This window comes from Mizuhopecten yessoensis, unplaced genomic scaffold, assembly GCF_002113885.1.
Source record: "Mizuhopecten yessoensis strain PY_sf001 unplaced genomic scaffold, ASM211388v2 scaffold917, whole genome shotgun sequence".
NCBI classification, from domain to species: Eukaryota; Metazoa; Mollusca; class Bivalvia; order Pectinida; family Pectinidae; genus Mizuhopecten; species Mizuhopecten yessoensis.
In genome coordinates this window covers 1,422,075-1,434,711 of record NW_018403786.1, presented here as the reverse complement: position 1 = coordinate 1,434,711, position 12,637 = coordinate 1,422,075, and the positions used below count along the sequence as shown (strand labels likewise).

At 36.9% G+C, this 12,637-nt stretch overlaps 1 protein-coding gene across 10 annotated transcripts in view; it reads right to left on the bottom strand.

Moving 5' to 3' along the window:
- The window catches only part of LOC110454921 (serine/threonine-protein phosphatase 6 regulatory ankyrin repeat subunit B-like), a 35,548-nt gene that overhangs the window by 22,037 nt on the left and 874 nt on the right, over positions 1-12,637 (bottom strand). For all 10 annotated transcript variants that reach the window (XM_021504748.1, XM_021504780.1, XM_021504773.1 and 7 more), the window contains exons 2-6: positions 4,108-4,194; positions 3,571-3,795; positions 3,103-3,231; positions 1,990-2,079; positions 862-969 (exon numbers count right to left, since the gene is read on the bottom strand). In XM_021504748.1, the coding sequence (XP_021360423.1) occupies positions 862-969; positions 1,990-2,079; positions 3,103-3,231; positions 3,571-3,795; positions 4,108-4,194 (639 nt within the window). The remainder of the gene's footprint in view (positions 1-861; positions 970-1,989; positions 2,080-3,102; positions 3,232-3,570; positions 3,796-4,107; positions 4,195-12,637) is intronic.

Genomic DNA, 12,637 nt, shown 5'->3' with positions numbered 1-12,637 from the left:
CACCATACATCATTCGTATCAACTCTTCCTCAACGCTTGTTCAGATATCACAAATATCAATTAGACCTTACAAATAAAAATTGATGATGAAAATTAAAACTTTATAAGTGTGTACCCATAATAAATTATTATTTCGATAGTTCCACCATGGTGTACCTATGATATACGTAAATCAAGGGCCATAACTATTTTTTTTATTCCAATGAAAACAGTTTATGATCTTCCAGGCACAACTTATATGCTAGGTAAGGTATGTGTAGGGTTTCATTTAAAGTTATTAATTGGAGTGTTTGCGAAGGAGTAAAACAAACAAACATCGGATCTGTTCACAGACAATAACGGGGGGAAATCAAAAAACAATTAAGTCGGGCAAATAAATTGAGAATACGTATCAAGCCATACTAACAAAAAATGGTTGTTCATTATAAAATATTTAACACATATTAGTCCTTTTCCTTAATTTAAATGGGCTTCTGTAAAGATATTCAAACACCAGTATTGTTTTCGTAATGATATAGCTACTTTCATTGTGTAGGACAGTTAATACTGAATTGTTAAATTAATGGAAAGGAATATTAAAAGGTGCATACATAATTTAAAGTATAATCGACATGGTCTAACTGAGCTACCTCTGAAACGTTTCCGTCCTACTAACCTCAACCTCGAAATAGTGAATACCGAATTACTCTCACATATGTTAGCAATAGTGTACACGCAACGACGGTTAAGTAGGATTCCACTGTATGCGTTTTGATTTATTTATAGTGTATATCAGTGTATTAATACTCACAAAATCCAGAGTACGATTCTGTGTATGCGTTTTTATTTATTCATATTGTTTATTCGTGTATTGGTACTCACAGAGTCAGTAATGTTGAGGTCAGCCTTCTTCTGGTGCATGGCCGTCACTAGAGGCATGGGCGGAAGTTCGTACACTGTGAACACGTAGTGGATAGCAGCACAGCCATGCTGTAGGATACAAAGTTGTAAAGATAACGCTACACGAACATTAATCTCACTTATATTTGACATCAGGTGAAGCCACATGTACATATAGTAGTCATTACATCCACGGGAACGTTTTAAAAATCAATTTATACGAAAATCAATTTATACGAATAATATACGAATAATATTTTCTAAAATAGGATTCCAAACAAGCAATTTTAAACAGTAATGCTTTCTATGTATAATCTTACTTCCTCTCTTTGTTCCCCGTTTTCATAAATATAAAATTGAACCCTTTTGACCCCGGCACTTTTATTGCCAAATTAAGTTAAACGTCAATGTATCCTTAGCTGGTATTTGGTCTTGCCCCTGTCCCACGGGGGAGCACTTTTATTTACATTTTCTTTTACATAAAAATGAAATCCTTGAATAAGATATGCTTTAAACTTAAGTCAGTTAAAATCAATGTGTGAATTAGTTCTAAATGTCTGGTCTCCTTATGATTTACATTTCACCCTTATTTCTCTTGTTGTGACCCACCTTCTAAGCTATATAACATAGATTACTATCCAATTCTTTGTGACATGACTAGTGATGAAACGATTTATCCCTGTTTCCCAATTGGATCCTTCCTGTATGTCTTCACATTTATGTATTTAAAGAAAATGTTAAACCCCTATACCAAATATGTTTCATATTAGATTTAACTTTAAGTTGTCGACATCGGTGAACCCGTTCTTTTGTAGTGTTCTTTAATAGATTTATTTATATCTACCGCATGGTCTTCCCTTTCTCCAAGAAAGGTTAATTCCTTCATTCCTTACACAATACCATCGTCATGACTAACGGATGGTCTATTCCAAATATGTTTTATTTTCTTTTTCAGTTGCATGCATAACTGCCAAAACCTAAATGAAGTTAAAACACATCTACTAGAAATAAAACTAAAGATGCTAATAGAAATCCTGACTCAAAGTAAAACACATTTAAAGACCCCAAAGACGTTATATCGTAGAATTAACGCACTACCGATATACTTACGTCATTCAGTATATTACAGTTAGCTCCCTTGTTAACACTGAGAATGGCATCTTCTTCGTCGTTGTTCAAAATGGCAGCCATCAGTCGTTTCTGGAAATATATTTCATTAGTAGTGCATGGACCTCAACACACGAACAGAAGAGCGAAACCTTGAAATTGTTTTTTTTTCTCTCACCGAACTTGTTTTTTCGTACTTTTATAGTTTAAACGAAATATCCAACCGATTATTACAATACTTTTCTGATATTATCTTGTTCAATAAAATGTATAGAAACTGTCATTTCGATATTTAGATGGACATTGTCAGTGAATGCCATTCTATGAATAAAATGTATCTAAAACAATTCACACTGACGTTTTGAATTGGACATCCATAGTTTTACCATTAGCAGAGGATGCATAGCTGATTTTTTTTCCAGATTTTAGAAATACGAAAAAAAGGCACCTTATAGTAAACAAAAAATATATAAAATGTCAACAGGGAATTTTAGTGACAATAAGAGGATTAAATAAATCAACCTATACCAATATTTCTTGTTAGCCAAGATGGTAGTGCAATACGCATTAATTCTTGCTTGAGCGACCGCATGTAACACAACATCCTCGATACTCCAGGAATTACGCTCACTTTTGCTGTCTACACCCCTGGAATATGTCATAGCAAAATCGAAGGCTTATTCTGCGGTACCTTGTGGATGACACGAGAAGACTAGTTTGATCCTTTGATGTACATCAAAAAAATCTCGCGGTGGCATAACGGTAAAACTTACTGGCTTTGAAGTCGGGTGTCGCTGCTCTGTAATTTTCAAAGGAAATGTATCAGCCTAGTGATTGGTCAGGATTTTTTACCTGACACCAATCAAATAGCTAGCAGCGTGTGCCTTCGTTTTCGCTATGATATATTCCTGGGGTGCAGGGAGCGAAAGTAAGCGTAACCCCTAGATATCGAGAATGGTAACGCATTGAACACATATAAGTGATTCCTGGTGTTCTTTTGAGAGTATGCTCCTAGTCCATACCTCCATGATTAAGAGTCTCTATCTAACTTTCATCTATACATGCTCCACAGAATGGATGAATCTGTTTCCCTGTCCCACTAAAGGTTATACTCACTCCGTATATGACGCCGACAGACCTGCCGTACAAAGCCCGAGCGTCTGCTGGCATCATTGTCCCATCCACACACGACGCAATGTCAAAATACTCCCTGGCCACAGCAATGTCGTATGCCGTACGTAAATGCTGACAGAAAAATGACATGAAATGATGCTGATAAAAAGTTGAAAAATGCATCGTTACATAATACTGATTTCATTGGCGTGGGCATTTTGTTTGTTTAGGGTTAAACTCCCTTGCAAGAGCTGCGGTCTAGTGTGAATAGTATGCTTATGATTCATGTTTAAGTGGACGCGAATACTCCATAGATACATTATAGTAAATCTGCAAACAAGACAACAAATCTGAGTTTACAATTTGAGAAAATGACATGACGGTATTGAATATACAAGTAATAAATTAAACAATACTTCATTAATTTCCCTTTGAGTTTCACACACGTATGTACAGGTATACTTTGCCTACCCTGTTTCGCCAATGGACGTCAGGGAAATAGTCGAGCGCGGCCACGACGCCGGGGAAGGCGACGCTGATATGGTTGTGTTTGATTAGGAGGTGAAGGACACTATTATGATCAGACTTGGTTTTGGCGTTCACGTCAGCACCACCCTTCAGGAGGATAGTCAAGATTTCCTCCATCTCATCGTCCCGACCACTCATTGCCGTCACATGTATTGGCGCCAAGCCATTCTGGATTACAAGAGAACCATACATCAAAGAACATTGCAAGGCAAAAACACTTCAGTGATATCAGTGTGTGATTCTCTCTTATCAAGGGAAACGGTAATGGTATTAAACGTCTACTGAAAGAAATATGGAGGTAAAAATGGTTTCTGTATTTTTGAAATAGGAAAATAAAAGTCTCGGATACAAAACAAATGTGTTGTTCCCTCGTGTTTCTTTTTATAACAGATCGGAATAACCCCAGTCGAGTTTTGTCATTAAATGGCGTGTTTCGGTGTCTAATTGGATGTGGTGAGAGAAGCAGAGGGTTGGACTTACCTTGAAGTAAGTGTTGTACATATCGTCCTTATTCCATTCCTTTATTTCGGCTATCGTACCCTGAAGCAGGCAGTCATAAAACTTTTTCTGCAAGGAACAAAATATCACAACATATATTCTCGGTATGTAATACTGGTAATGTAAGCTCTATATAGACTGTTCGACCATATTTCTTACAGATCTAAGCAAAAGAGGGATTCTATAGATAATCACAGCCAATTCCGAGACATCGTATTGGTGGGGAAAAGTAACATTTCCACCGGTATAACTATAAAAAGGGACAGGTGACTGGAGCTGAGTTAGTTTTCAACGAGTATTTTTCCTAAATTAAAGTCACCCATTCGCTAAGTATCAAATGATCACTTTCCAAACATTTTCTACGATGTGGTAAGTATGCATTTTAGAAAGGTTCATATACCACAACCATTGACATGTTAATGTGTGACGTTTCGTTGACTAATACGATATGTACTTTGTCATCTTCTTCAGACAAACATCTTCAGACAAAAATAAATAATGATGACAGAGTGTATACCGTATTTGTCATCGAAACGTCACAATTAAACACTTAACAGGTTGTGCTACATGAACTTTCTACAATACAATGAACACACCTATTCTAAACCCTGATACCACAGTGGTCTTCTCTGGAGGGAGTAACTATGAACCCGATCCTGATACAAAGTACGGTTCCTTCCCATTGGATAGACTGTAACTCCCAGTCCAGATAGTAAGACCATTTCTCCATGAATAAGGAAGAGAACAGCCCCGACTACGACCTTCTGGACAAAATTTCCAGTCTTGACCCTATAGGTCATTGACCATAAACATCTTCTCTTAATGTATATGTGTCCTTCTCTAGTGCCAGAGTGAACTCTAGCTGCCATACTAAGTTCCTTTCTAAATTCTCTAATTAGACATCACCATATATAGCGAGTGGGTAATCAGGAGAAAAATCAAAAGACAGAGATCCACAGTTTTGTAATGGGGGCAGCCTATTAAATTGTCTCTTTTATATGTGTCACAAAGGGAACCACACAGAAGAAAGATACCAGATTCAGATTCAGATTTTATTTCTCCCAGACATACAAAGTATGCTACAAGAGGTCAATGTGTGTCATGTTCATACATACATGGCGGATAACAAAGGCACTAAGGCTACCATGATAAACTTATTACGAACATTCAATAGCTTTTCAAGTTTTTCTAGAAATTTGCTATCATTAAAACTATTACATTACATATAGTAAATAATCCACGCATTTTAATAAGGCTAGGGTAAGTACAGTAGTAACTTCGAATACATAGTTGCCTTATTTGTTTAACAGATACGTGTTCGCACTTAAATAGATAATGATATTCATCACCAATTTCATTAAAACATCGATTACAAGTTTTGTTTTCTTTTGGTATTCCAATCCATCTTCCAGTTTCTATAGGTACGTGTATATTTGAAGTAATGAACTTAACAATAATTTGACTTTCTTTTGGCTTTAGTTTCGCAAGGTAATTTTCAAGTTCAAAATTTGTTTTAAAATTGGAATAGGTAGATCTTCTTGAAGAGCTCTCGATATCGTTAAAACATTTTTGGATAAACTAGTCTCGTAATCTTTGGGGTGAAGTGGGGTTAGGTTTATGACCGTGTGTCCTGACTGAAACAGCACCGTTCCTTCCCCGGGGGTATCACCGTAACCCTAGCCTTGGTGCTAGCAGTTTGTGGTGTACGATCGCCATCAATCATACTCGCTCCTCAGCCGTCAAACGGGACTGTCACTTCTCCAAGTATGGAAACAAACTTGAACTATCAGATCAGGTAGATCTTACAGCAGAGAACCTATGGAAGTAGTACCTGAGAACGGGTGCTGATATTTGATATGTGATTTTGAAGTGTATGGAGAACTGTTTACTAGCTACGTTGACAATAACACCAGTGACGTCAGTCTTATGGTCATATACTCAGTCTATATTTAAATTATCGGAGCTTAGGTCCATGTGTCTGTCTCGAAATACGGAGAGAGATATTTTCATATATGATACGTTTAGAAGTTCCATACCTTTTAATATATTATGTATTTAGTACACCTCCCTTTTGTCGATACAAATACCTTGACTCTGGGTTTTTGGGAGTACGTGATTATATATGGCAACTTCAGAAAAAAAAAAATGATTAAAGAGGATAATTTTGACAATGGCACAAAAAGAGTCGAGAGAACAGTCGATTGCGAGAGGATTTTTTGTTCTCGTTAACCACCGCCCTTCTACCCTGCCTTTTATCGCTTCGACGTCATTTTAGACCGCTCTCGTTTTAGAACATCCTAAAAAGCATCGAATCAATAGTATGGCTATTCTAGAATATATAGCAAACCAACTAAATATATCACATCTAAAGAGTGGGTTGCAGAGGTATTAGAGATATATGAATATGAAATAGCGATATCTCTATGTTCAAATAAAGATATCGTCAAATGTCATTGTTATGTTTAAGAAGATTAAAGGTGGTTAAAGCCTTGTATACCTCTGAAAAAATAGAGATATCTCGAAAAGGATGAGACGTCTTCAAATGAAACATCTCATACCTAGGATTATATGAAATACTGTACCCCTTATTGAGACAGCTCATTAAGTATAGGAGATAAATGTAAAGCTGGTTTTGTTAACCTCGTTTTTACTACCATTTAAGTCTTGAGATTGTTACAAGGACAATAGTTTTGAACATTAGACTTGCGGAGAATATCGATCTGCCATGGTATGACCGCTGATGTTAAAAGCAAGTACAGCCCCCTGGGTCAGCCGTATGATTAGCCAATTAGATTGTGCGCTAAGTTATTCAATGCTGTTCTTATATGTACAGTTCGTATACTCGTATGTATAACATCTATAAACGCAATCTACCTCTCTTTAAAATACAACAAACAGATGAAAACAGATAACAGGTGAACATGTGGACACAGATGAAGTTATGCCTTTATAAAGAGGAGGTAGCTTTGCCTTAGCTAGTTAGGTTATGTAGTCGTTAGGAACAGCAGTATTTGTCACAGCTAGTTAGGGAGTCTTTGCTACAGTTGAGTAAGGTTGCATATGTCACAACTACTAAGGTAAGGTTGTCTTTGCTGCAGTTAGTTAAGGAGGGTTGTATTTGTCCCAGCTATTTAGGGTAGGTTGTCTTTTCTACTGTTAATTAAGGAGGGTTGTATTTTTCACAGCTATTTAGGGTAGGTTGTATTTGCTACTGTTAATTAAGGAGCGTTGTATTTGTCACAGCTATTTAGGGTAGGTTGTCTTTGCTACTGTTAGTTAAGGAGGGTTGTTTTTGTCACAGCTAGTTAGGGTAGGTTGTCTTTGGTACTGTTAATTAAGGAGGGTTGTATTTGTCACAGCTATTTAGGGTAGGTTGTCTTTTGCTGCAGTTAGTTAAGGAGGGTTGTATTTGTCACAGCTAGTTAGGGTAGGTTGTCTTCGCTACTGTTAATTAAGGAGGGTTGCATTTGTCACAGCTATTTAGGGTAGGTTGTCTTTTGCTGCAGTTAGTTAAGGATGGTTGTATTTGTCACAGCTAGTTAAGGTAGGTTGTCTTTGCTACTGTTCATTAAGGAGGGCTGTATTTGTCACAGCTAGTTAGGGAAGGTTGGCTTTGCTCCTGTTAATTAAGGAGGGATGTATTTGTCACAGCTAGTTAGGGCAGGTTGTCTTTGCTACTGTTAGTTAAGGAGGGATGTATTTGTCACAGCTAGTTAAGGTAGGTTGTCTTTGCTACTGTTCATTAAGGAGGGCTGTATTTGTCACAGCTATTTAGGGTAGGATGTCTTTGCTACTGTTAATTAAGGTATGTCGTATTTATCACAGCTAGTTAGGGTACGTTGTCTTTGCTACTGTTAATTAAGGTATGTTGTATTTATCACAGCTATTTAGGGTAGGTTGTCTTCGCTACTGTTAATTAAGGGGGGTTGAATTTGTCACAGCTAGTTAGGGGGTTGTCTTTGCTACTGTTAGTTAAGGAGGGATGTATTTGTCACAGCTAGTTAAGGTAGGTTGTCTTTGCTACTGGTAATTAAGGAGGGTTGTATTTGTCACCGCTAGTTAGGGTAGGTTGTCTTCGCTACTGTTAATTAAGGAGGGATGTATTTGTCACAGCTAGTTAGGGAAGGTTGGCTTTGCTCCTGTTAATTAAGGAGGGATGTATTTGTCACAGCTAGTTAAGGTAGGTTGTCTTTGCTACTGTTAAATAAGGAATGTTGTATTTATCATCGCTAGTTAGGGGAGGTTGTCTTTGCTACATGTAATTAAGGCATGTTGTATTTATCATAGCTAGCTAGGGTAGGTTGTCTTTGCTACTTTTAATTAAGGAGTGTTGTATTTATCACAGCTATTTAGGGTAGGTTGGCTTTGCTATACTTGAGTAAGGAATGTTGTATTTATCACAGCTAGTTAGGGTACGTTGTCTTTGCTACTGTTAATTAAGGCGGGTTGTATTTGTCACAGCTATGTAGGGTAGGTTGTCTTTTGCTGCAGTTAGTTAAGAAAGATTGTATTTGTCACACCTAGCTAGGGTAGGTTGTCTTTGCCCCATGTAATTAAGGACTGTTGTATTTATCACAGCCAGTTAGGGGAGATTGTCTTTGCTACATGTAATTAAGGCATGTTGTATTTATCACAGCCAGTTAGGGAAGATTGTCTTTGCTACATGTAATTAAGGACTGTTGTATTTATCACAGCCAGTTAGGGGAGATTGTCTTTGCTACATGTAATTAAGGAAGGTTGTATTTATCACAGCTATTTAGGTTAGGTTGTCTTTGCTACTGTTCATTAAGGAGGGCTGTATTTGTCACAGCTATTTAGGGTAGGATGTCTTTGCTACTGTTAATTAAGGTATGTCGTATTTATCACAGCTAGTTAGGGTACGTTGTCTTTGCTACTGTTAATTAAGGAATGTTGTATTTTTCACAGCCAGTTAGGGTAGGTTGTCTTTGCTACTTTTAATTAAGGAGTGTTGTATTTATCACAGCTATTTAGGTTAGGTTGTCTTTGCTACTGTTCATTAAGGAGGGCTGTATTTGTCACAGCTAGTTGGGGTAGGTTGTCTTTGCTACTTTTAATTAAGGAGTGTTGTATTTATCACAGCTATTTAGGTTAGGTTGTCTTTGCTACTGTTAGTTAAGGAGGGATGTATTTGTCACAGCTAGTTAGGGCAGGTTGTCTTTGCTACTGTTAGTTAAGGAGGGTTGTTTTTGTCACAGCTAGTTAGGGTAGGTGTATGCGCTACAGTTAGTTAAGGAAGATTATGAACTTAACAGTGTTAATTAAGGTATGTTGTATTTATCACAGCTAGTTAGGGTACGTTGTCTTTGCTACTGTTAATTAAGGTATGTCGTATTTATCACAGCTAGTTAGGGTACGTTGTCTTTGCTACTGTTAATTAAGGAATGTTGTATTTAGCACAGCCAGTTAGGGTAGGTTGTCTTTGGTACTGTTAATTAAGGAGGGTTTTATTTGTCTCAGTTAGTTAGGGTAGGGTGTCTTTGCTACTGTTAATTAAGGTATGTTGTATTTATCACAGCTAGTTAGGGTAGATTGTCTTTGCTGCATGTAATTAAGGAATGTTGTATTTATTATCGCTAGTTAGGGTAGGTTGTCTTCTCTACTGTTAATTAAGGAGGGTTTTATTTGTCTCAGTTAGTTAGGGTAGGGTGTCTTTGCTACTGTTAATTAAGGAGCGTTGTATTTGTCACAGCTAGTTAAGGTAGGTTGTCTTTGCTACTGGTAATTAAGGAGGGTTGGATTTGTCACAGCTAGTTAGGGGGTTGTCTTTGCTACTGTTAGTTAAGGAGGGATGTATTTGTCACAGCTAGTTAAGGTAGGTTGTCTTTGCTACTGGTAATTAAGGAGGGTTGGATTTGTCACAGCTAGTTAGGGGAGGTTGTCTTTGCTACTGTTAATTAAGGAGGGATGTATTTGTCACAGCTAGTTAAGGTAGGTTGTCTTTGCTACTGGTAATTAAGGAGGGTTGTATTTGTCACACCTATTTAGGGTAGGTTGTCTTCGCTACTGTTAGTTAAGGAGGGTTGTTTTTGTCACAGCTAGTTAGGGTAGGTTGGCTTTGCTATAGTTGAGTAAGGAATGTTGTATTTATCATAGCTAGTTAGGGTAGGTTGTCTTTGCTACATGTAATTAAGGAATGTTGTATTTATCACAGCCAGTTAGGGTAGATTGTCTTTGCTACATGTAATTAAGGAATGTTGTATTTATCATCGCTAGTTAGGGTAGGTTGTCTTTGCTACTGTTAATTAAGGAATGTTGTATTTATCACAGCCAGTTAGGGTAGGTTGTCTTTGCTACATGTAATTAAGGAAGGTTGTTTTTGTCACAGCTAGTTAGGGTAGGTTGTCTTTGCTACATTAATTTAAGAAATGTTGTATTTGTCATAGCTAGTACTTCAGGTAGCTTGCCTTTTACTTCAGTTAAGGAAGGTTGTTTTTGTCACAGCTTAGTTAGGGTAAGTTGTCTTTCCTAAAGTTAGTTAAGGAAGGTTGTATTTGTGACAGCTAGCTAGGGTAGGTTGTCTTTGCTACAGTTAGTTAAGGAAGATTGTATTTGTGACAGCTAGCTAGGGTAGGTTGTCTTTGCTACAGTTAGTTAAGGAAGATTGTATTTATCACACCTAGCTACGGTAAGTTGTCTTTTGCTGCAGTTAGTTAAGAAAGATTGTATTTGTCACACCTAGCTAGGGTAGGTTGTCTTTGCTACAGTTAGTAAAGGAAGATTGTACATGTCACAGCTAGTTAGGGTAGGTGTATGCGCTACAGTTAGTTAAGGAAGATTATATTTGTTACAGCTAGCTATGGTAGTTGTCTTTGCTACAGTTTGTTAAGGAAAGTTGTATTTGCCATTGCTAGCAATTGTATTTTGTCTTTTACTTTAGTTAAGGAAGGTTGTAAATATGTCACAGGTATTGAGGGTTGGTTGCCTTCTACCATAGTTATAGTTAGGAAGGGCTTTGTATGTCACAGCGAGTCAGGTTGATGTTATTTTGTCTGCTACACTGATCCATTTTATTTTTTTACAAAAATACAGACTTTTCTAGTAATACAGACACGACAGAATCTTCAGGTCATTTCAGTACACTGCGATATGTATCTTAAGACAGGGCATACTAAGTGAATGCATTATTAATTAAATAACTTGGTTGATGCATGTTTGTGCAATACATGTTTTACAGTGTGCAGCTAGCTCTACTGAGACAAAATATTCGTGTTGTGTCTGGTAAGACTTCACCGACAAATTTATTATTCTTAAGATGCACACTTACTAAACATTGCTGATATGTAAATACCGCATGTGTGTTTGACAAACACACCAGGTGTTATTTGATTCGAACCGTTACACAAGTTAAGATGAAATTCCTGGGTTTTTTGTTTTCTTGAGATTTTTAATCAAATGTTTGTAGGAAACTATACACGTTGTTCAGTCAAAGCTGGAGAGATCGAGATTGGAATTTTAAATCCAATAAAATATTTAAATGTCTTCGTGTATCTAATACATCTTCAGTATGTACGTCTTTTCGTTTGTACATGTTTGCCAATGTCTGGTCACGGGTGTATCCTACTGTAAGGCCATTGTATGTGCGGCGTACGCTATATTCAGTAAGGGGCTTAATTGTTACTTGTAGATATAACAAGATGCATGTAAAACAATAAACATCTAGGTTTGTTGTTGTTTAAGTAACTGTAACAGTGTATCTTTAGTTTATTTTACAGATAATTCTATGAATGTTGGAATGATAAATGAAATAGATATAGGCGTGGTGGGACAGTCCGAAATAATTACGCTTTTTCACTAATTATAAGCCTTTTCACGATATCAGAAATCCCTTTTTGATACACGAAAATAATCGAATTCGTGACATCATGAATAGACTTCCTTGATATCAGTAAAAAGGCAATAATTTATAAGTGCCTTAAATTTTTCTTGTACTGTCAGAACGATCCTAAAACGACATGTGGATAGGCCTATACGTCAGTGTATACAGTCACTTATAAATCCCCCGTGTTCGATACGTTTGTTACATTTAAACCTGGGTCCTGGGGTCTGTGCACGTACTGTCACGTATATACGTACAGCAATATATATACCGGTAGACAATAACAATAGGGGCTCATTTACATACCCAGGTCAGTCGGGTGTTCTACAATAATACAATGGTTTAATTAGCAGACTTGATTTGACATATATTTATAGATAGGTGGTTTGTAATCCGTTTGCTGTATTTATACGGCCCAGATTAGCCTACATACATACACGTCCCCAATACTTACAGTGTAGAATATATATATCAAAATCTAAACTTAAATATACAGTAGCTATAGGATACCTCAAATGTTTATAATTTCTGTATTTGATGACGTAGCTAATTACTTAGCATAACTTGTATGCTATATGTATCCCCTATCCAAAGATATTATGACGGGTTATGATTTGATATTAAGATACTGGTAGGGGTGTCTATGATAGTATGATAGTCCGGGAAGGGGGGGGG